This window comes from Panthera onca, chromosome E1, assembly GCF_046562875.1.
Source record: "Panthera onca isolate mPanOnc1 chromosome E1, mPanOnc1 haplotype 2, whole genome shotgun sequence".
Lineage (NCBI taxonomy): Eukaryota > Metazoa > Chordata > Mammalia > Carnivora > Felidae > Panthera > Panthera onca.
Genome location: NC_138352.1, coordinates 10,529,138 through 10,547,946, shown reverse-complemented (window position 1 = coordinate 10,547,946; position 18,809 = coordinate 10,529,138). Strand labels below are relative to the sequence as shown.

At 62.1% G+C, this 18,809-nt stretch overlaps 2 protein-coding genes across 17 annotated transcripts in view; one reads left to right on the top strand and one right to left on the bottom strand.

The window, feature by feature from the left end:
• Positions 1-672: 672 nt before the first annotated feature.
• CASKIN2 (CASK interacting protein 2) lies at positions 673-14,272 on the top strand. 4 transcript variants are annotated; one of them, XM_060645411.3, is made up of 20 exons: positions 673-817; positions 2,395-2,508; positions 6,640-6,691; positions 7,223-7,320; positions 7,718-7,863; positions 7,963-8,058; positions 8,145-8,275; positions 8,452-8,560; positions 8,854-8,962; positions 9,207-9,301; positions 9,489-9,750; positions 9,870-9,991; positions 10,083-10,143; positions 10,221-10,312; positions 10,517-10,627; positions 10,706-10,807; positions 10,920-11,058; positions 11,224-12,699; positions 12,789-13,011; positions 13,437-14,272. In XM_060645411.3, exons 2-20 carry the CDS (start codon positions 2,415-2,417, stop codon positions 13,525-13,527), a joined length of 3,609 nt encoding a protein of 1,202 aa, XP_060501394.3. In that variant the 5' UTR covers positions 673-817; positions 2,395-2,414; the 3' UTR covers positions 13,528-14,272. The 4 variants fall into 4 exon arrangements, with proteins under 4 accessions (XP_060501394.3, XP_060501393.3, XP_060501396.3 ...); XM_060645410.3 differs by having other exon boundaries at positions 1,966-2,508; XM_060645412.3 differs by lacking the exons at positions 673-817; positions 2,395-2,508 and adding an exon at positions 6,400-6,535.
• TMEM94 (transmembrane protein 94) overlaps positions 14,082-18,809 on the bottom strand; it is a 33,786-nt gene continuing 29,058 nt past the window's right edge. For all 13 annotated transcript variants that reach the window (XM_060645398.3, XM_060645400.3, XM_060645399.3 and 10 more), the window contains 12 exons: positions 18,597-18,712; positions 18,369-18,468; positions 18,008-18,116; positions 17,623-17,812; positions 17,320-17,397; positions 16,946-17,031; positions 16,603-16,684; positions 16,211-16,359; positions 16,027-16,121; positions 15,825-15,918; positions 15,472-15,642; positions 14,082-15,305 (listed from right to left, as the gene is read on the bottom strand). In XM_060645398.3, the coding sequence (XP_060501381.1) occupies positions 15,233-15,305; positions 15,472-15,642; positions 15,825-15,918; positions 16,027-16,121; positions 16,211-16,359; positions 16,603-16,684; positions 16,946-17,031; positions 17,320-17,397; positions 17,623-17,812; positions 18,008-18,116; positions 18,369-18,468; positions 18,597-18,712 (1,343 nt within the window). In that variant the 3' untranslated portion in view covers positions 14,082-15,232. The remainder of the gene's footprint in view (positions 15,306-15,471; positions 15,643-15,824; positions 15,919-16,026; positions 16,122-16,210; positions 16,360-16,602; positions 16,685-16,945; positions 17,032-17,319; positions 17,398-17,622; positions 17,813-18,007; positions 18,117-18,368; positions 18,469-18,596; positions 18,713-18,809) is intronic.

Here is an 18,809-nt window from a genome sequence, read left to right as displayed (position 1 = left end):
GTGGGCTGTCAGATGCGGTCTGGGTAGGTTCGGAGTTCCTTCTTGGTCTACCATTGGGTCCCTTCCGAGGGGCTCAGAAGCCGGGTTTCCAGGGCCGGGGGCGGGAGGAGCTGTCCGGCCCACGATGGTGCTGAAGCGCCACTCCGGCCCGTCATTAGCACCTCCTGGAGGCTGGGGTCCCTGCAACAGCCACCGTGCGCCTCTCCGACATGGTCCGCTAGGTGGCACCATTGCTCTAACCAGCGACTTTGAGTCGGCGACTCTGGCCGTGGGCGGAGGTCACCGTGGGAGTCCCAGTAGGGGCGAAGGGCGAAAAGGAAGGGGGCTTCCCAAGTGGGGTCCCCACATCTCGGTTTCTAGACCCCTTCACATAACGTCTTCTCTGCCACCCAGTCATAAGCAGGGCATCTCGCCCTTAGGTCTGAACTCTAGGGCCCCAGGTGGCAGCGGCTCCGCAACAGGGACACCGCGGCGCGCATTCTCACCCCTCCCCGGCCCGTTCACCTGGGCGCATGCGCTGACCGGGCTAGCGTGCCCAGGGCGGACGAAAGCTATTGGGGGCGGGGCGGGGCACGGATGGGGGCGGGGCCGCAGGCTCTGACTGACAGTCCGACTGCGCGGCCGGGACGGTCCCTCTGCTCCCGATCCGGCGGGAGGGAGGGGGGAGGGGCGGGATTTCCTGCGGGAGGCGCCGAGCCGGCCTTGGAAAAGGAGGAGAAGGAGGAGAAAGGGGCTAAGGGGGGCAGTGGGAGCTACGGTCCAGAGTGCCAGGGACTGAGCCAGGCCAGCCGGACCCCCGGCGGGGCAGCTGGGAGAGGTGAGACTGTGGGGCCTGCGCTGGTGGTCAGCACCTTTGAGGGCGGGCGCAAACTAACTTTTCTTTCGCGATCGGCGGGCGCCTTCGTCTCTCTGCTCCTTCCGTTCTCCTCGCGCCCGTGTTCCGTCCTCATGCATCAATCCCTTCGGCGCTTGGCTCTCCCGGTCGCTCCCGCCGCTTTGTTCCCCGGGTCGGCCTGGCTTGGGCTGGGTTGGGGGGTTGCGCGGCGCTGAACTGGCATTCCGGGGGGCGGGGGAGCCAGCCCGACCCCAAGCTCTACCAGGGGCGCCCTCCTCCCATGTCGGCTGCGGGCAAGAGCAGGAGTGCCATCTGGGTTGGGCTTGGGACGTTCTGGGAGTAAGAAGACCCCAGCTAGGGCCCCAGGCCTGCGCGGGTCTCATGCCACAGGACTTGGGCAACAAATTCCTGGCCACCGAAAACTGACGTAAGCTTTTCTGCAGCGAATTCGGAGCTCCGGGCCTCAGGTTCAGGCTTGGGGGGCCAGGCAGCCCCATTTGCAAACAGTACCCCAGCTCTTGTCTCTGTTCTCTGCCCAGCTGCTTCCTCATCCCGTGCGAGGGTTGAGGATGGGTCAGCAACAGGTGCTGTAAAGCCTCCCTGTCCAGCAGGCCGACCCCGGCCAGAAATGGGGAGCTATAAGCTCTCCACCCCACCCTTTGAATTCATAAAGAGCCTGGGGCTAGGGCATCCAGCTATTATTGTAAAGCTTCGGTTGGGAGGAGTCTGGGGGCAGGCACCTTCCACAGGGAGTGACCCCTGCACGCCTGCCTGTGCCTGACCCTTCCAGGCTCCACCTCCTGGCCCACCAGTTGTCTGTGGGTGTCAGAGCCCCAGGCTGTGGAGAACAGGCTGCTGGCCCAGCCTGCCCGAGTGTGTCGTGCTGCCAGGGCCCCTCCTGCCCCCAGGTTGAGGTGCTGCCAGGTGCCCTGGGGCCTCAGTGACTCAGCCTCCCCCTCCCAGAAAGTCACCTCCTTCCCCCAAATACTGCTCTCATGCCTGGCAGCTGTCTCCCCGCTTTGAGTGGCTTGGCCCTTCCTTGACTCAAAAGGGCAGCTAGGGGGGCTTGGGGGCTCCCTGGAAGCCCTGTCTTCCTCTTCTTCTGAGCCCCACTTCTGGGACCGTTGCAGGCCTGGCCCGCCTTCAGCAGAGGCACTGCACCTTTTCCAGACCCTTGAGATTTGTCCACTGCTGCTGCCCGAGGCCCGAGGGAATGCTGGCTGCTCTCTGGGTGGGCGCCGGTGCTCCTGAGCCACACTGGGAAGATCGGCGTGCCCAGCCCCAGCCCATCCCTGGGCCGTCAGACGCTGCAAGCAGATATCTGTCCAGATTTCCACGCAGCCTCCACCCCCTCAGAGATCGGTTTTCCTGCTTGTGGTGGCAGCTCACGAAACACCTTGAGGGAGTACCCATCAGTGCCTAACAAGAAGCCCACTGCCTGGGACACCAGACACACTCCCCCAGGACACCTGGCCCTCCAAAGGGCCAAAGCATGGTACCCTGAGACCTTGGCTTAGACCTAAAGTTTTCCTGCCTCTGCCCTGGACTCCTGATCCCAGATCCCAGCCCAGGGACCAGAATGGGTCGTGAACAGGACCTGATCCTCGCTGTCAAGAATGGAGATGTGACTGGTGTGCAGAAACTGGTGGCTAAAGTCAAGGCTGCAAAAACAAGTGAGTGCTTGGGAGTGGGGGGGTGACTGTCTAGCTGAGACCCTCCCCTGTGTGCTCAGAGAGAGGCTTGGGGATCACTGTGATCTGGGGACTTGAGTAGGAGGACCGTCTTATTCTGTATAAGGAATGCCTCTGTGAGAGAGCCAGAGAGGAAGTTGAGTCACCCCTTGCTGTGTAACCTTAGGCAAATCACTTAACTTCTCTGGGCCTCAGTTTTCTCACCTGTAAAGTAAAAGGGTTGAAATACATTCATTCAAGGGTTTTTTGAGTGCCTACAGTGTGCCAGGCTCTGTTCTAGGCACACCGGGCTGCAGCAGTGTATGAAACAGACCAAAATTCCTGCCCTCATGGAGTTGCCTTTAGCAGGTGGTTTTTCTGAAGAGGAGCCACGAGATTTCTGGCAGTGGGTTGGGAAAGACTGAATAGCTAGAGCTTCAGCCCCATCCCCCAATTCAGCAACTGCATCTCTGCATTTATGTCAGCATAGTGGGGATGCCTGTAAGATAGCTTTTAAAAAGAGATCTCTACTGCTTTAAAACAAGGTTCACCACTATCTCAGCTCTTGCTAAAGCCCCTTTCCCCTGGACTTATCTGTCTGTATCCCCTGGGGTGTGTGTGTGGCCAAAGCTAACTTTCTAGAGGTTTCTCCAAAGCCTGGGTCTCTAGTCTTGACGGGGTTACAGGGGCTCTATGCATGGGTGGCCACACCTGAGCCCCATCTCTTGGGTACCTCTGTGGTGAGACCCCTCCCCACCCCACTCCTCCAAGGAGAGTGGACCTCTGGACTTCAGGGCGAGCTCTCTGCGCAGCCCCAGGAGGACACTGGACTCGTTCTGTGTTCCTAGACCAGCAGGGGCAGGAGGTAGCCCCTGCCACCAGACTGGGGCTGGGTGTGGGAAGGTTCCTTCAGAGTGCCGGGGCTATAGCCCCAAGCACAGGAAGGGGCCCCCCAGACTATGTGAAGACATATAATTATCCTCACCCACACCTGGGAGTTTGGGGTGCCAGAAGGATGGATTTGAAGGGCCTGGGAGTTGTACACGTGTATGTGCACCCACTTGCACACTAGGGCAGGAGACCCAAGGTATGGGGAGATGGGAATGGTGGCTGGGGTGGGGGGCGCTGGCAGCGGGTGGTCTCTGTGCCCTGGGGAAGTAGATGCAGGTTGAGCAGATAGAAGGAGGGTGCTAAGGAGGTCCTGGGAGGGCCCTGGAGGCCCGAGAGTGGGAACCACTCCCCCTCCTCCCCTCACCTCTGTGTTGTTTTTGGCGACCTGCCCAGTAGGGCCTTGGTTGAGCTGCTGCTGGCCTCACAGCTCTGGGGCCTCAAAGTGAGGCCCTCGGGAGGGCAAGTGGGTGGGGTCTGGAGGCTGGTGGCGGGAACCTCACAGCCAGACTCCTAGGCCCCGGGAAGGTGCCCCGCCCCGGGGAAAATGCCAATGGGGGAAGAGATCCCTTCTCTCAGCCCCCAAGGAGACTTGTACAGAATGTAGGCATGGCCACAGAGTGACAGAGTCCTGGGCCTCCTTGTGAGGCCCTGGCACTGAGCCTCCCCTCCCAGTCCTCTGAGAAGCTAGGAAATCTGGTGCAAAAAGGAGATCACAAGGTGATGCTTGCAGACCCCACAGTTTATGAGATGTTATAATCCCTCAATTCCCTGTGAGATGGGTATTTCTACATCTACCTTACAGATAAGGAAACTGACACTCAGAGAGGTTCAGTGATTTGCCCAAGGTCACACAGACATTATGTGGCAGATCAGGGTCCCTGTCCTCCCTCCTCGCTCCTGCACTCAGCTGCCCATCAGAATTACCTAGTGGTTTTTCTGAAAGTGCCAACTCCCTGTTCTTCCTCAGAGTTAGAATCATCCTAGAGCTCTTGTGACTCTGCAAATCAAAACGGTCTCCAGGTGACTCTAAAACAGTTCTCAGAAGGGAGGCTGGGAACTCCTACTCCATATCACAGTGAGGCAGAGGAAACTGATGGAAAGGGAGGTGCCAGGGTTCCCCTTTATCCTTCTGGTGGATGGCTAGAACCTTCTGGCTGGCCAAAGAGAGGTGCTCCCTCAGCCTCCTCCATTTGATATCTGGTCACTGGTGGTTTGGCATTCCCTGCCCTCCCAGGTCCTCTTAAAGGAGCAGGTGGCTGGGAGGAGAGAGGAGCAGCTGCCCTGGCCTCACCCCTGCCCTCTCTCCCTCCCCTGCTCCCTTTTCTGAGCTGTCTCCTTCTCTGGCCAGAGGAAATGGGGTGGGCTGAGGGTGGCCCAGTGAGCTCACATCCTCTGGCTGAGCCTAAATCAGGAGTGACCCTTCTACCCCCAGAGCCAGGCCGGGGAAGAAGATTGTGATGCAGGGGAAGTGCCTGGAGCCACTGCCAGGAACCAGGACCCTCCGCCCTCCAGCCAAGGTCCCAAGCCCAGTCACTCTGAGCCTCTCCCCCACCGCCTTTCCGGCCATTGTTCTGGAAAGAACAGAGCCACCCAGCCTGCCCCTGCCCCTGTTCCTGTCCCTCCTGTCACATTGTCCTGCCACTCCCCGGAGGGGCTGTATCTCACCACTGAGCTGCCCCATTCCGGACTCTCCAGGCTGGCAGCAGGTGGAGGGACTTTTTGTGTGTCCTCCCCGCTGACCTCGTTGTCTTCACCAAAGCTCGGAGAGGTACCCTGGCTGGCCAAGGTCGTGCAGCCAGTAAGGGGGAGACTTTGGACCACACACTTCCTGCTTCTAAAGCCCCTTTCCTTTCCATTGCCCTGAATGGTTCTGTGTGACAAGGGCTTTCCAAGGGGCCTCGAGGAAGGCTGGGAGGCCTATGTTTCTTTCCAGCAGCCCCACCCTTTCTCCCCTTCTGTCACTGCCCAGCTCTGTATTTACCTTTTCTGCGTAGTACATAGCTTAATTCGGCTCAGCCCTAGACGTAGCTGGTCCCCTCTCTCCCCATCCCATGCTCCTCACTATCGCGTCGATCCCTCCCTGTTGGAATGAAGCCCTGTCTTGCTGGGGTATTCAGGGGCCCACCAGGGCCTGGAGGGCAGGCCTGGACCAGCATGCTTGGCACCCTGCCCAGCCTGGGTTGAGCCAGGCCTCCTCCTTCCCAGCAAGGGTGGGTTCCAGCAGGAGGCAGGGGCCCGCCTGTGACAGACATTCCCCTTCCCCCTCAAGGACCGCCCCCTCCTGTGTCCTGGCCCCTGCCAGGAGCACACCTGCCTGAATCCTGTCACCGTTCCTGACAGGGATGAACCAGCGGCCTGCCCGTGCCCCTGGCTCCTCTGGCCACCACCCCGTAGAGAGCCCTGTGCCCGGGGCGTGGACATCTCTGCTGGGGAGCCTGTGGGTGCAGAATCAGCAGTTATCTCCCTGACAGGAGCCAGTGGGGGGACTGTACCAGTTTTGCTGAAGGACGGCATGTGGGCCATGATGGCTAACGTGTAAGGAGCCCTAAAGGGCAGCGGCTCCCATCTTTGGCGTGCAGACGAGGGTCAGGCATTATCCTCACAACCCTGGTGAGCCGGTTCTGTGATTGGCCCATTTTACAGACGAGGACACTAAGCCCGACAGGTTAAGTGACTTGCTCAGGATCTCACAGCCGGTACATGGCAGAGCTGGGCACAGCGCAGGTTCTGTCTGATGCCACCTTCTTCACCACGTTCCACTCAGGGATGTCCCCGGGCTTGGGCCCACTCCTGGCATCTGCCCCGCAACCCTCCAGCATCTAGTGCCCCTCTCCTTTCTCTCGCAGCCCCCCTCGGCCCAGTGGGACAATGAGACACTCCTTGGCCCTTTCAGGCAGGAATGCTAACCATGCATTCGTGGGCCTGTCCATTGAGGGCACGGCATGCCAGTCCCCCCCTTTCCCGCCCCCTTTGGCTCTATAAACAAGCTGGGCTGGGGGCCCAGGGAAGCCAGGCCACTGCTGCAGCAGCTCCCTGCACTGGGTGCCCTCAAGCTGATGGGCTGGCCGGCCGGGTGGGGAACCACAGGGACAGGATCACAGAAGGGCCATGGGGCAGGTGCTTTCTTGCACACCAAGAGGTCAGCTGGATTAGGGAGCAGGGTGGGGTGGGAGCGCTGGTTAGGATGCAGGTAAGGGCGGATCATTCTAACGTGTCCTGATGCCTTCTGCTCTGATCCCCCAGAGCTCCTCGGCTCCACGAAGAGACTCAACGTCAACTACCAGGATGCTGATGGGTGAGTGTGAGCCCCTGTCCCCCTCGAGAGCTGTGGGGGTGGGGGAGGGGTAAAGGGAAAGCCCTGGGCCCTAGAATCCCTTCCCCTCTCAAACTTGGCCCTTGAATGGTGTTTGCTGAGAGCTTTGGTTCCTGCCCACCCTCCTGCCTGTGGAGCTATCCTTGAGTGAGGGGAGGGAGCCCTGGTGCCTCTCTGAGGGGCCTCCTGGGTCAGATTCCTGCTAGGCCCCCTTTTTCTCCCCAGAGGGTAGGAGCCCTCGGGCTCCTGCTCCCACGGCCCCCTCCCCTGGGCTGGCTGGGGGGGGAGGCCAGACAAACAGGCCTCTCAGCCCAGACACTGAGCCCTTTCATGCTGTAGCCCGCTGCTCTGCGCTCCCACGGCAGGGCTGGCAGGGTGGGGGAGCGGGGGCACAGTGGGCAAGTAACTCATCCCTGCCAGCCTCCAGGATGAGTCTGGTGTGGAAGACCAGGATTTGGGGGGTGGGGCACCGCTCGCTAACACCCCTGCCCTGTGTCCCACCCACCACACCAGATTCTCTGCCCTCCATCATGCCGCCTTGGGGGGCAGCCTGGAGCTCATAGCCTTGCTACTGGAGGCTCAGGCCACCGTTGACATCAAAGACAGCAATGGTGAGACCCCGGTGTGTCCCCTAGCCAGACCCTGTGCTCAGAGTTCGCTCCTGCTACGCTCTAGCAATGCTAATACGTGTTGGCACAGCTTCTCTGGCCTGCAGATGCTTGACCTCTTTAATCTTCACAGCCTTCTGGGGTCGTGGGTGGTACTAACACCCCATTCTCCAGATGAGGAGGCTGAGGTTACCTTCCTGTCGTGAGGAATCACCCATGGTGGGCAAGGTGGGATTCTGACTTCAGCCCCATGCAAGCAGACACTTCCCTGACCAGACCAGCATCCCGCCCTTGGGTCCGTCTCCCCCTGCAGCTAGGGTGGCTCTCCAGTCTGCTCAGTTCCCTCCCCTGACCCCACCACATCCCAGGACCTCCCCCGATCCGCCTTCCCTCCTTGCAGGCATGCGCCCACTGCACTACGCAGCCTGGCAAGGCCGGCTGGAGCCCGTGAGGCTGCTGCTGCGGGCCTCCGCGGCCGTGAACGCCGCCTCGCTGGACGGGCAGATCCCGCTGCATCTGGCTGCCCAGTACGGACACTATGAAGTGGTATGAGAGCCTGTTTGCCTGCAGGGGCGCTGGGGCCGGGGCGTGGGGGTGGGGGGCGCTGGCCAGGCCCGACGCCTCACTCCGCTCCCTACACCCCAGTCAGAAATGCTCCTCCAGCATCAGTCCAACCCTTGCCTGGTCAACAAGGCAAAGAAGACGCCCCTGGATCTGGCTTGCGAGTTTGGGCGACTTAAGGTGAGGCCTGTAGCCCTTAGGGTGCCAGGGCGTGGGCATCTGTGGGGTCTCAGGAGGAAGCCCAACCTGGGTGCTGGTTGCTGCAGGTGGCCCAGCTACTACTGAACAGTCACTTGTGTGTGGCGCTGCTGGAGGGTGAGGCCAAGGACCCGTGCGACCCCAACTACACCACGCCCCTGCACTTGGCTGCCAAGAACGGCCACCGGGAGGTCATCAGGTACCCACCGCCCCCCACCCCCACTTCCTCATCCCTTTCCTGTGGAATGGGTGATGTCCCCTCGGTGCCCTGCCGCCCTCTTCACTCTCGCTCTGGATCACTCTCCCAGCCAGGGGCAGTCTGCTTCCTCCCCTGCCCCCACCACCCCCGTGACTCACCACCCCCCTACGCCACAGGCAGCTCCTGAGAGCTGGGATCGAGATCAACCGCCAGACCAAGACGGGCACCGCACTCCACGAGGCTGCGCTGTATGGCAAGACCGAGGTAGTCCGGCTGCTCCTGGAGGTAAGTGTGGGCGCCCAGGCAGCCCGCACGCGGGAGGGGGTCTCCACCCACAAGGTGGTGTTTGGGTAAGCAGTGGCCTTGTGACTGGAAAGCAGACAGCCCTGGTTCAAGCCCCACTTCTGCCTGTCACTAGCTGAATGACCTTGAGTTCGTCCTTGATCCTATCTCTGAGCTTCCATTTCTTCGTCTGTAAAATTCGAAAGTAGTGGGTACCGTTCGCCTCCTGGGTAGTCACGAGGACTGGGGGAGGTGGTCAGTGAAGCTCTTAGTGTGTGCTCACACTGTGCACCCAGGGCGGGGTGGATGTGAACATTCGGAACACGTATAACCAGACGGCGCTGGACATTGTGAATCAGTTCACCACCTCCCAGGCCAGCCGAGAAATCAAGCAGCTGCTGCGTGGTGAGTGTGTGTGAGGGGAGACCCAGCCCAGGGTTGGGGGAGGGGGTGGCCAGAGCCACTCCAGTGGGTACGAGGAAGTGGAGCAGGAGCAGTGTCCCAGGAGCAAGATGCCACACCCCCAAACCTAGGGCTGGTCAGGGGACTGCTGTAACGGGAACCCGGGGGAGGGTCGTGAAAGGGACAGGAGGGGTGGGAAGACACCCTAAGGACCCTCAGATGATGCCAGCCCTGTATCTTCTCTCAGAGGCCTCGGGGATCCTGAAGGTCCGAGCGCTCAAGGACTTCTGGAACCTCCACGATCCCACTGCTCTCAATGTCCGGGCAGGGGATGTCATCACGGTGAGGCCCCGGTACAGGTGGATTGGGCCGGATGCTGGCAGGAAGGGCAGAACTGTGGGTGCACTTGGGCATCAGCTCCTTGCGGGGAAAGGAAAAGCTGGACCATGGCTATAGGGCTGGCTGCCTGCCTTTGCTTGGTGCAGGAAGTGATCGATGCCGTCACCCCCCCATGCCCCATCTGCCTCAGGTGCTTGAGCAACATCCCGACGGCCGCTGGAAGGGCCACATCCATGAGAGCCAGAGGGGCACGGACCGTGTGGGCTACTTCCCCCCAGGCATCGTGGAGGTGGTCAGCAAGCGAGTGGGCATCCTCGCGCCCCGCCTCCCATCGGTGCCCACCCCCCTCCGCCCAGGCTTCTCTCGGACACAGCAGCCCCCTGCCGATGACCCCCTGCACTCTCTGACCTATGGCCAGCTCCCTCGGGTGGGCCTCAGCCCAGATAGCCCAGGTACATCCTCCCAGAGGGCAATGCTGGGCACTGGGGTGGGTGTCTGGTCTTGGCAAGCTGCCAGTCAGCTGTTGGTGAGGCCAACTGGGGCTCTAACCCCTTTGCCTGTGCCCCTGCAGCAGGTGACAGGAATAGCGTGGGCAGCGAGGGCAGCGTGGGCAGCATCCGCAGTGCCGGCAGCGGGCAGAGTTCCGAGGGCACCAACGGCCATGGCACCGGCCTTCTTATTGAGAATGCTCAGGTAGGAGGGAGGGGGCTTTGGGGCTAGGACAGAGCCCTCCGCCCCGCTGTCAGCTCCCCGACGTGCTGAGTAGCTCCTGTCCTGTCTCTAGCCACTGCCTTCCCCCGGAGAGGACCAGGTGTTGCCAGGACTGCACCCCCCGTCCCTGGCAGGTAGGAAGGGTAAATGGTACCCGGGCGGGCACTCCTCCATCCTGCCACCCCTGATTCCATTTCTTTCCCTCTTGAAGACAACCTGAGCCACCGCCCTCTGGTCAACTACCACTCTGGGGAACAGCTTTTCACCCAGGACGTGAGGCCGGAGCAGCTGCTGGAGGGGAAGGTGTGACACCCCCCCCCCCCCCACCACCACCCCCGCATGAGAAGTGGGCTGTGGGCCCGGCGTGGGATGGGCCTCAGTATGGACTCAAGTCCCTGCTCTGGCCGGGCCCCGAGGGGAGGCTGGGGTTGATGGCTGGGCCCCAGCCTCGGCTCTTCCTCCATAGACCCCGCTCTGTTAACTTCACTCTCTGCCCGCCCGCCACAGGATGCGCAGGCCATTCATAACTGGCTGAGTGAGTTCCAGCTGGAAGGCTACACCGCCCACTTCCTGCAGGCCGGCTACGACGTGCCAACCATCAGCCGTATGACGCCTGAGGTAGGTGCCACAGCAGGAAGGCAGCAGAGGGCCCAGTGGGTACCGGAGGGGGCCTAACGGCACGAGTCTGTGTGGCAGGACCTGACGGCCATCGGGGTCACCAAGCCTGGGCACAGGAAGAAGATCGCCTCGGAGATTGCTCAGCTCAGCATCGCCGAGTGGCTGCCCAACTACATCCCGGTAAGCAGGTGGCTGGTGCCGGCACCCACCTTCAGCCATGGCTGTGTGGGCCCTTCCTGGCTTGGGGGCTGAGGCTGGCTGGGGACCCGGCTCCACTGGGGTCCTTTTCCAGGCGGACCTGCTGGAGTGGCTGTGCGCGCTGGGGCTGCCGCAGTACCACAAGCAGCTGGTGAGCAGTGGCTACGACTCCATGGGGCTGGTGGCCGACCTCACCTGGGAGGAGCTGCAAGAGATCGGGGTCAACAAGCTCGGTGAGGACTGCCCTGGGGCCTTGTGGCCGGGCCCCCACGTGCCTCCCAGGGTCTCTAAAAAGATTTCAGGGGTCAGGCCCAGAAGGGAGAATGGGATCCCAGGGGGACCAAGGTGACCCTTTGTAACCCCCACTAACCCTGTTGCCTCTACCCGTCCCCTCTCAGGTCATCAGAAGAAGCTTATGCTGGGAGTGAAACGGCTGGCCGAGCTTCGGCGGGGCCTACTGCAGGGGGAGGCCCCAGCTGAAGGTGGCCGCCGTCTAGCCAGAGGCCCGGAGCTGATGGCCATTGAGGGGCTGGAGAACGGGGACGGTCCGGCTGCAGCTGGCCCACGCCTCCTCACCTTTCAGGGCAGTGAGCTGAGCCCAGAGCTACAGGCAGCCATGGCTGGGGGTGGCCCCGAGCCCCTCCCCCTGCCCCCTGCCCGCTCTCCCAGCCAGGAGAGCATTGGAGCACGCTCACGAGGGTCCGGTCACTCCCAGGAACAGCCGGCCCCCCAGCCCAGTGGTGGAGACCCGAGCACCCCACAGGAGAGGAACCTTCCAGAGGGCACAGAGCGGCCCCCGAAGCTTTGTTCCCCACTTCCTGGTCAAGGCCCCCCGCCTTATGTTTTTATGTATCCCCAGGGCTCACCCTCCAGCCCAGCCCCGGGGCCACCTCCTGGTGCACCTCGTGCCTTCTCCTACTTGGCTGGTCCCCCCGCCACTCCTCCAGACCCACCTCGGCCCAAGCGCCGGTCCCATAGCCTAAGCCGCCCCGGCCCCACCGAGGGGGAAGCAGAGGGAGAGGCTGAAGGGCCAGTGGGCAGTGCCTTGGGGAGCTACGCCACCCTCACTCGGCGACCGGGACGCAGTGCCCTAGCTCGGACCAGCCCTAGCCCGACTCCAGCTCGAGGGGCCCCCCGCAGCCAGTCCTTTGCCCTTCGTGCCCGACGCAAAGGCCCCCCACCCCCACCCCCTAAACGCCTCAGCTCTGTCTCTGGCCCCACCACGGAGCCACCTCCACTAGACGGAAGCCCGGGGCCCAAGGAGGGGGCCTCTGTGCCCCGAAGGCGAACACTAAGTGAACCAACTGGCCCATCAGAGCCCCCCGGCCCACTTGCCCCAGCTGGCCCCGTGTCGGACACAGAGGAGGAGGAGCCAGGACCTGAGGGGACGCCCCCATCTCGGGGCAGCTCAGGAGAAGGGCTCCCGTTTGCCGAGGAGGGGAACCTGACTATCAAACAGCGGCCGAAGCCCGCTGGCCCCCCACCCCGGGAGACGCCTGTGCCCGCTGGCCTCGATTTCAACCTCACAGAATCAGACACTGTTAAGCGGAGGCCCAAATGCCGGGAGAGAGAGCCGCTGCAGACGGCACTTCTGGCCTTCGGAGTGGCCAGTGCCACGCCCAGCCCCGCTGCCCCCCTGCCCTCCCAGACCCCCGGCGAGGCCCCCTCCTCAGCTTCTCCCAGCCCTCCCCGGCCTGACCCTAGCAGCCTTCCAACTCAGGGAGCTCCAGCCCCTCTTTCTTCCGGCTCCCCAGCCCAGCCCCCTGCTCCCCCCTGCTCTGGGCCTGCTCTGGAGAACTCGGCGGGCAGTTGGCGGCATGGGGAGACCGAGCCCCCAGCTTCCCCCGCTGCCCTCATCAAGGTGCCGGGTGCAGGTACGAGGCAGGGTCTGCAGGAGGGGGCAGTGTTTGCAAGGGTTGTGTCAAGCCCAGCCAAGTCACGGCCAACCTTTTTGTCTCTGCAGGAACAGCCCCCAAGCCTGTGTCTGTGGCCTGCACCCAGCTGGCATTTTCTGGTCCTAAGCTGGCTCCTCGGCTTGGCCCCCGCCCCGTGCCCCCTCCAAGGCCAGAGAGCACTGGAGCCGTGGGCTCTGGCCGGGCCCAGCAGAGACTGGAACAGACCAGCTCATCCCTGGCGGCTGCATTAAGGGCCGCAGAGAAGAGCATTGGCACAGAGGAACGAGAAGGGTGAGGGGTGCTGGGTGCCCGGTGGGCAGGGAGGGAGAGAAGGCTGCAGGGAAGGAACAGCTCCCCCTGAATCCTCTTCCCCGGGGTCCTGGGAATGTGGGAGGGGGCGTGGTCCCATACAGATCCTTAGGCCCGGGCGACCCCTATTAAAACAGGAGGAGCCCTGGTTCTTAAGTTCCCCAGATGTGACCTGGGGGGAATCCTGGGGGCCATCGCTTAGAGGCACGCGAGCTTGAGCACAGCACTTCCTCCTGGGCCCCGGAGCTCTCACTAAATGGACACTAGCGCCTGCTGCCTCAGCAGGCTGGGAGAAGCAAGGGGCACACAAAGTGCTTGGCACCAGCCAGGTGTTCAGGAACAGCCCCTTGCCCGCCCAGGGCCAGCAGGGTGCATTCTGATCTGAACCAGTCCTTCCCCCGCTGCAGCCCTCCCGGCACCTCCACCAAGCACATTCTGGATGACATCAGCACCATGTTTGATGCCCTGGCTGACCAGCTGGATGCCATGCTTGATTGAGACTTTCTGGCAGCCGTCAGCGGTGCAGCGTCTGTTGCCTTTGCCCCCAGCAGGGTCCCCCCTGCTGCTCCAAGCCAGCGACCTTCAGCACTGCAGCTCTAGGGGGCGGTCTTCATGACAGGCTGAGGGGACCTGTCAGAACCTCACATGTCAGCAGGGCTCCCTCCCGCTGTGTCATCTGGCCAGACAGCCCTGCCCCCGTGGACAGGGACCCTGGTAAGAGCTTCCTCCGCCCTCCTACCACCTCCAATGTCTCAAGTGTCTGTGCCGAGGACCTACTGACGCCTGCTGTGCCGTGCTGTCCTGGCACTCTAAAAGGCTGGAGAAAGCTGTGTGTCTGACCCAGTTCCCACAGGTATACACAGGACATGGAAATAGGCAGCCAGGGGCTTGCTGTCAGCGGCAGTGGCGGTGCCCAGGCCAGCCCCTGCTCCTGCTGCTGCCTGCCCTCAGTGAGGAAAAGCTGGCGGGCATGGGGGCAGTGGGATTGACAGATGCCCAAAGTCCAAACTTTTTCAACTGTAAATGTTATTTTTTAAGCAGAGAGAAATGCATATATTTTAAATGGAATTTATTCTATCTATAACCACCTGAGAGGACACAAGGGAAGGGGCTTCGAACCACAGCAAGAGTGCCCACTGCCCACCTCGGGGCCGGAAGCCTGATCTGGTTGGCCCAGGCCCCGGCTCTGTAACCATTAACCTCTTCTCCCAACTAACACCAATGAAAGTGTCATTCCACGTGATCGGGCTGTGTGTTTGGATCTGTGCCGTGGACCTCGGAGCCCAGGGTTCTCACCTGAGCCAGACCTGAGGGCTCTTGCCAGTGTGGAAGGAGGAAGGCTCGGGCCCTCCCCTCGCTTTCGGGGCTCCCTCACCAGCCAAAGTCTTGGGCGGGCCCCTTAGTGGCTGCCTCATGGACCAGCCACAGATTTTTCTTAGGCAATTTACAAGTTTTAATACAAACCAGTCTACATTCATTCCTAAAAGGCTCATTTCCAGTAAAAAATATACACCAGTAAAAACATTCTCACACGAGAACTACGGCAGGGGGCTAAAAGGAGCCCTGGGTCACATCCCCAAGACTGACGCTCGAGGCCAGCTTGAAGGCAGCACAGGAAGAGGGGTCAGGGCCAGGCGGGGGCGGGGGCGGGGGGGGGGGCAGGCTCTTCATCTTCAGGTCTGAGCGTGAGGCTCCCCCGTAGAAGGAGGGAGGGGAAACACTCAACCACGTCCAGGCTCCTGCCCCAGGAAGACAGGCTGGGGTGCAGGGAGGATACACCACCACCGCTGCCTTCGACAGTGGCCTGTCTGGACCTCCCACGGCTGCTACCACTGAGGTCCTGGCCCCACAGTTCACGGCTCTGCCCGGAGACCCCAGAGCAGAGGGCCCTGGGTTAAGAGCCCCTAAAGAGGGGGGCAGCCCACAGGTGGAGGGGGCTAAGGGCCCCTCTACTAAGTGCACTAGGTCATACATTCAAGACCAGACTGGCCTGATGCCGAGGCCATGGCTCACCAGCTCCTCCACGGTTAAGCCCCGGGGAGGGGGCAGGATGACAGCTGGGTCTGACACAGAGCTGGGCCTCCAGTGCCATGGGGCGCAAGAGGAAACCCTGAAACCTTCCCGATACCAACTCCCCAGACTCAGAAACTGGTCTGGCTTTAGCCCCAGGACCAGGGCAACTATGGGCACTGTGGCCGATGGCTCAGAAGGGGGAGTTCATGCCCAGCTTCGTTTCAAACTGCAGTTTCTGTCGCTTCTGGTAGCGAACCCGGACCCTGGTGGGGCAGGAGATTAAAGCACAGGTTAGAGCAGAACCCCAGACCGGGAACAGGGTAGGACCCCAGAGAAGGATGGAAGTCCAGGCAGCAGGCAAGTGCCCGGGAGGTGACAGGCTTGGGGAACGCGCCTGACCCTGGAGGGAGTGCCCAGTTGGCAGCTCACCGAATCTCATGCAGCTTCACGATCTCGTTGGTGACCACCACAAGGACCAGGGAGAGGCAGCCCAGGAGCCATGTCAGCAGAGGCACGTCCTCCAGGCCAAAGTGGACACGGCTGTCCCTGTGCGTCCACAGCTGTAGGTCCACTGCCGTCTGGCCCACCTGCCCCAGCAGGCTGCAGGGGGGAAGTGACAGCCCTGCGTGAACCTGCCTCTTCTTGCCTCCCGCCCTGCTTTTCCCAGTACGAGTAGCTCAAGGGGGACAGCACTCAACCTCTGGCTCAACTCCTGCCTTCGAGCCCCCTAGTCTCTGCCAAAGTCCCCTGCCCCTCCCCCACCTCCGCCCGGAGATACTCACACCACAGGCACCGTCACGGCCCACCAGAGGTTTGTCAAGGGGCTCTTTCTCCACAGGGGCTTGGTGCGATGCACGTGGGTGATAGAAATGAAGACTGGAGAAAACAGGGCCAGCGGGCGGTGTTAGACTTCCCACCGGCTGAGGCCTTGCCCCCGGGGTGCCCCACCGGCCGCCACCGGCCCCCTCCCTGGGAGCCTCTCACCCGTGTGCAGGACGGTCAGGGCCGCCGTGAGCTTCTGAGCCGTCAGCAGCCCGTTGGCAAAGTCGTCAAACCAGGCTGGAGCTGTGTCGGCATGACTGCCAAAGCAAGGGGTGGACTCAGCCCCCTCTGGGCCCCGGGAAAGTGCGCAGGGGGCGGGCGAGGGGGGGGTGGGGTCAGGACCCACCTGCCCAGCATGATGGAGGAGCAGTTGGTGAGGTTGCGGGCCCGGGAGCTGTCACAGAAGCTCTGCAGCGTGAAGCCAAAGCAGATGAGGCACGAGCTGACGGTGAGGCTGAATTTGAGCGAGAAGCAGAGCAGGAAGTAGTGCTGGGTCTGCAGAGAAGAGGGAGGCCGGTCACCCCCACGGCAGCGGCCCCTCCGGCACCAGGCGCGGCGGGCCCTCCAGGACACGGGCAGGCCCAGGCGCGGAGGACGCTTCCCCACTCCACACCGCCACCTCCCCTGCGGTTGGCGGAAGTCCTGATGGAGGCCCCTACCTCTCCCCCGAGGCCCCGTCCCCTCCACGCACCCGTCCCTCAGGAAAGGCCCAGGCTCACAGGGCTCCACGTGGCTCACCTTCCTAGGAATGGACTGAAGGTTCTTCCCCGTGGCCATAGACATGACGGAGCTATGCGGGGGCTTTCCCAGCAGAGAGATGCTGAAAAGCAGGGACTTGGTGAAGCGTGGCAACTGTGGCCTTCTGTCCCCCGATTCCCACATGGGTAGCCTTTCGGGAGTTTTGGGACGCGAGGGGAGGTCTGAGCAGATGGGATAAGACGAAGGAGAGAGAGCCCCCCAGTGCCCTCTGCACCAGGAGACGTGAGCACTAAGCGGGTCTCACGGAACCCGGGCTCCTGGGGCTGCTCGGGGATATCCCAACCCTGCCTGCCTGGGCACGGAGGGGCAGAATGACTCTCACCTGAGCAGAGGGTAGCAAAAGCAGGACAGCCACAGGATGTCAGTGGTACTCAGCAGCGGTGGCAGCTGAACCAGACAAGACAGGAACTGGACAAGGAGAGCCCAGGAAGCATGATTAGATTCTAGCGAACAGTGTGATGCCTGGAGCCCCAGGACCGCCTGGCCCTGTGCCCAGAGAGGTGCCCAGGGGAGCCGGGGCCACAGGGGCCACTATTCTGCTGATGGGATCATTACCGAAAGCCCAGGGGTTTCACAGAGGCTCGGGGGCCCCTAGGCTGTGCCGCATCCCCCGGAACTGCCACCTCAGACTCAACTGGCCCTGGGCGGGGGGAAGCGGGCGGGGGAGGGGCAATGCCTGTGCCGGCCCCACCTCACCTGGATGACCACGAGAGTCAACTGGCATTGCAGCAGGAAGAGGAAGCACTTGCGAATGCCATAGGTGGCGTGCCGAGCCTAGGGACCGGGAGGGACAGATTGTGGCCAGGCTTACAGCTGACAGATCTCAGCCAAGAGCCAGATGCCCCAGATGCTCCTGCTAGGAAAGGGTGGAGGCAAATAACAGTGCCCGGGAAAGGCTCTCTTGCAGGTACATCTGCCCCAGGGAGCCCAGGTGGAGCCTGTGTCACTATTCCCCACCCCATGCAGGCCCCACGTCCCACCGCCTTCCCGAGCCCCCACCTGCTCAATGAGCCGGATGATGCTGATGGTCTCTTCTTGGCGAAATGTCAGGGAGCAGGGCAGGCTGTTGAGCTGCCCCGAGAGCTGCAGGGGAGAAAGGCCATCCGAGGCCTGGGCCATGCTGGTGCTGGTGGCGTAGCCAAAGGTCTCCCAGGAGCAGCGGGATGGGTACAGGGGATCCAGGGCGATGCTGCTCGGCGCAGGGGCAAAGCATACCCCTCAGCAACACTCCGCAAAGACCCCATCCCATCGCCCATAGGACTAGGCAAGCACCTGCTCCCTCTCTTTCCACCATGTCCAGGTCCCTCGGTCCCAATTAGGGCAAGATCAGCCGTGGAACATGCCCCAGCCCGTGTAAGCCCCCGCTCTAGGATGTCATCCTGACCTGATGTCGCTCTGGAGGAAAAGGCAACTGTTCCTGAGGTTGGCAGAGCTGCCCAGGCAGCAGGTCACCTCCCCATATTCCTGCATGATCTTGATCATCTCACACATGGCTGGGGTGGGGTGCAGTCAGGGGGCACAAGAGTCAGGTAGGCGGAGCCCTGTGTGAGGCTCTGGGAAGAGACCCACGGGGCAGGAGAGCAGGAGACAGGGGAAGCAGGCCCCTCTTGGGGACAATCCTACCCCCAGGAGGATGAATATCATGGAACGATTGTCACTTCTGACTCCCTAGAAAGGGCACACCCACAGCTCCAGCCCCCTGGATTCCCCAGCTCGTCCAGCCCAGATTCCTCTACGGTACTCACTCTCGGGGGTACAGTCGGTGAACAGGGGCACTAGCAGGGGCACGTTGTCAATGTTCTGCAGGTGGGGACGCACCTGGTGGATGCCTCGGGGCAGCTTGGCCTGGAGAGAGCAGAGATGCCAGGAGCCTCAGGATTGGGGAGAAGGGTCCGTCCCTCCCTGCCCCCCTTCTCGGGGCCAGCGATTCAGCTACCTCTGGGGGTGAAGGGGCACAGACCCTGCCGTCATACCCGGTTGCAGTCCTCCAGGAAGCTGGGGAGGTCACTGTCTGTCGGCTGGAAGCTAATGAGGTCAGAGTGACCCTCCTCCTCCATCAGAAGGAGCCCTTCTGCATCGTCTCGGGACACTGTGGAGATGAAAGCCTGTCCTTCACCTTGGAGTCAGCCTTTCTGGGGGCCTTTCCTTGCCCTGAAGATGGCAGAGAACTTCCTGCATCTGGGTCT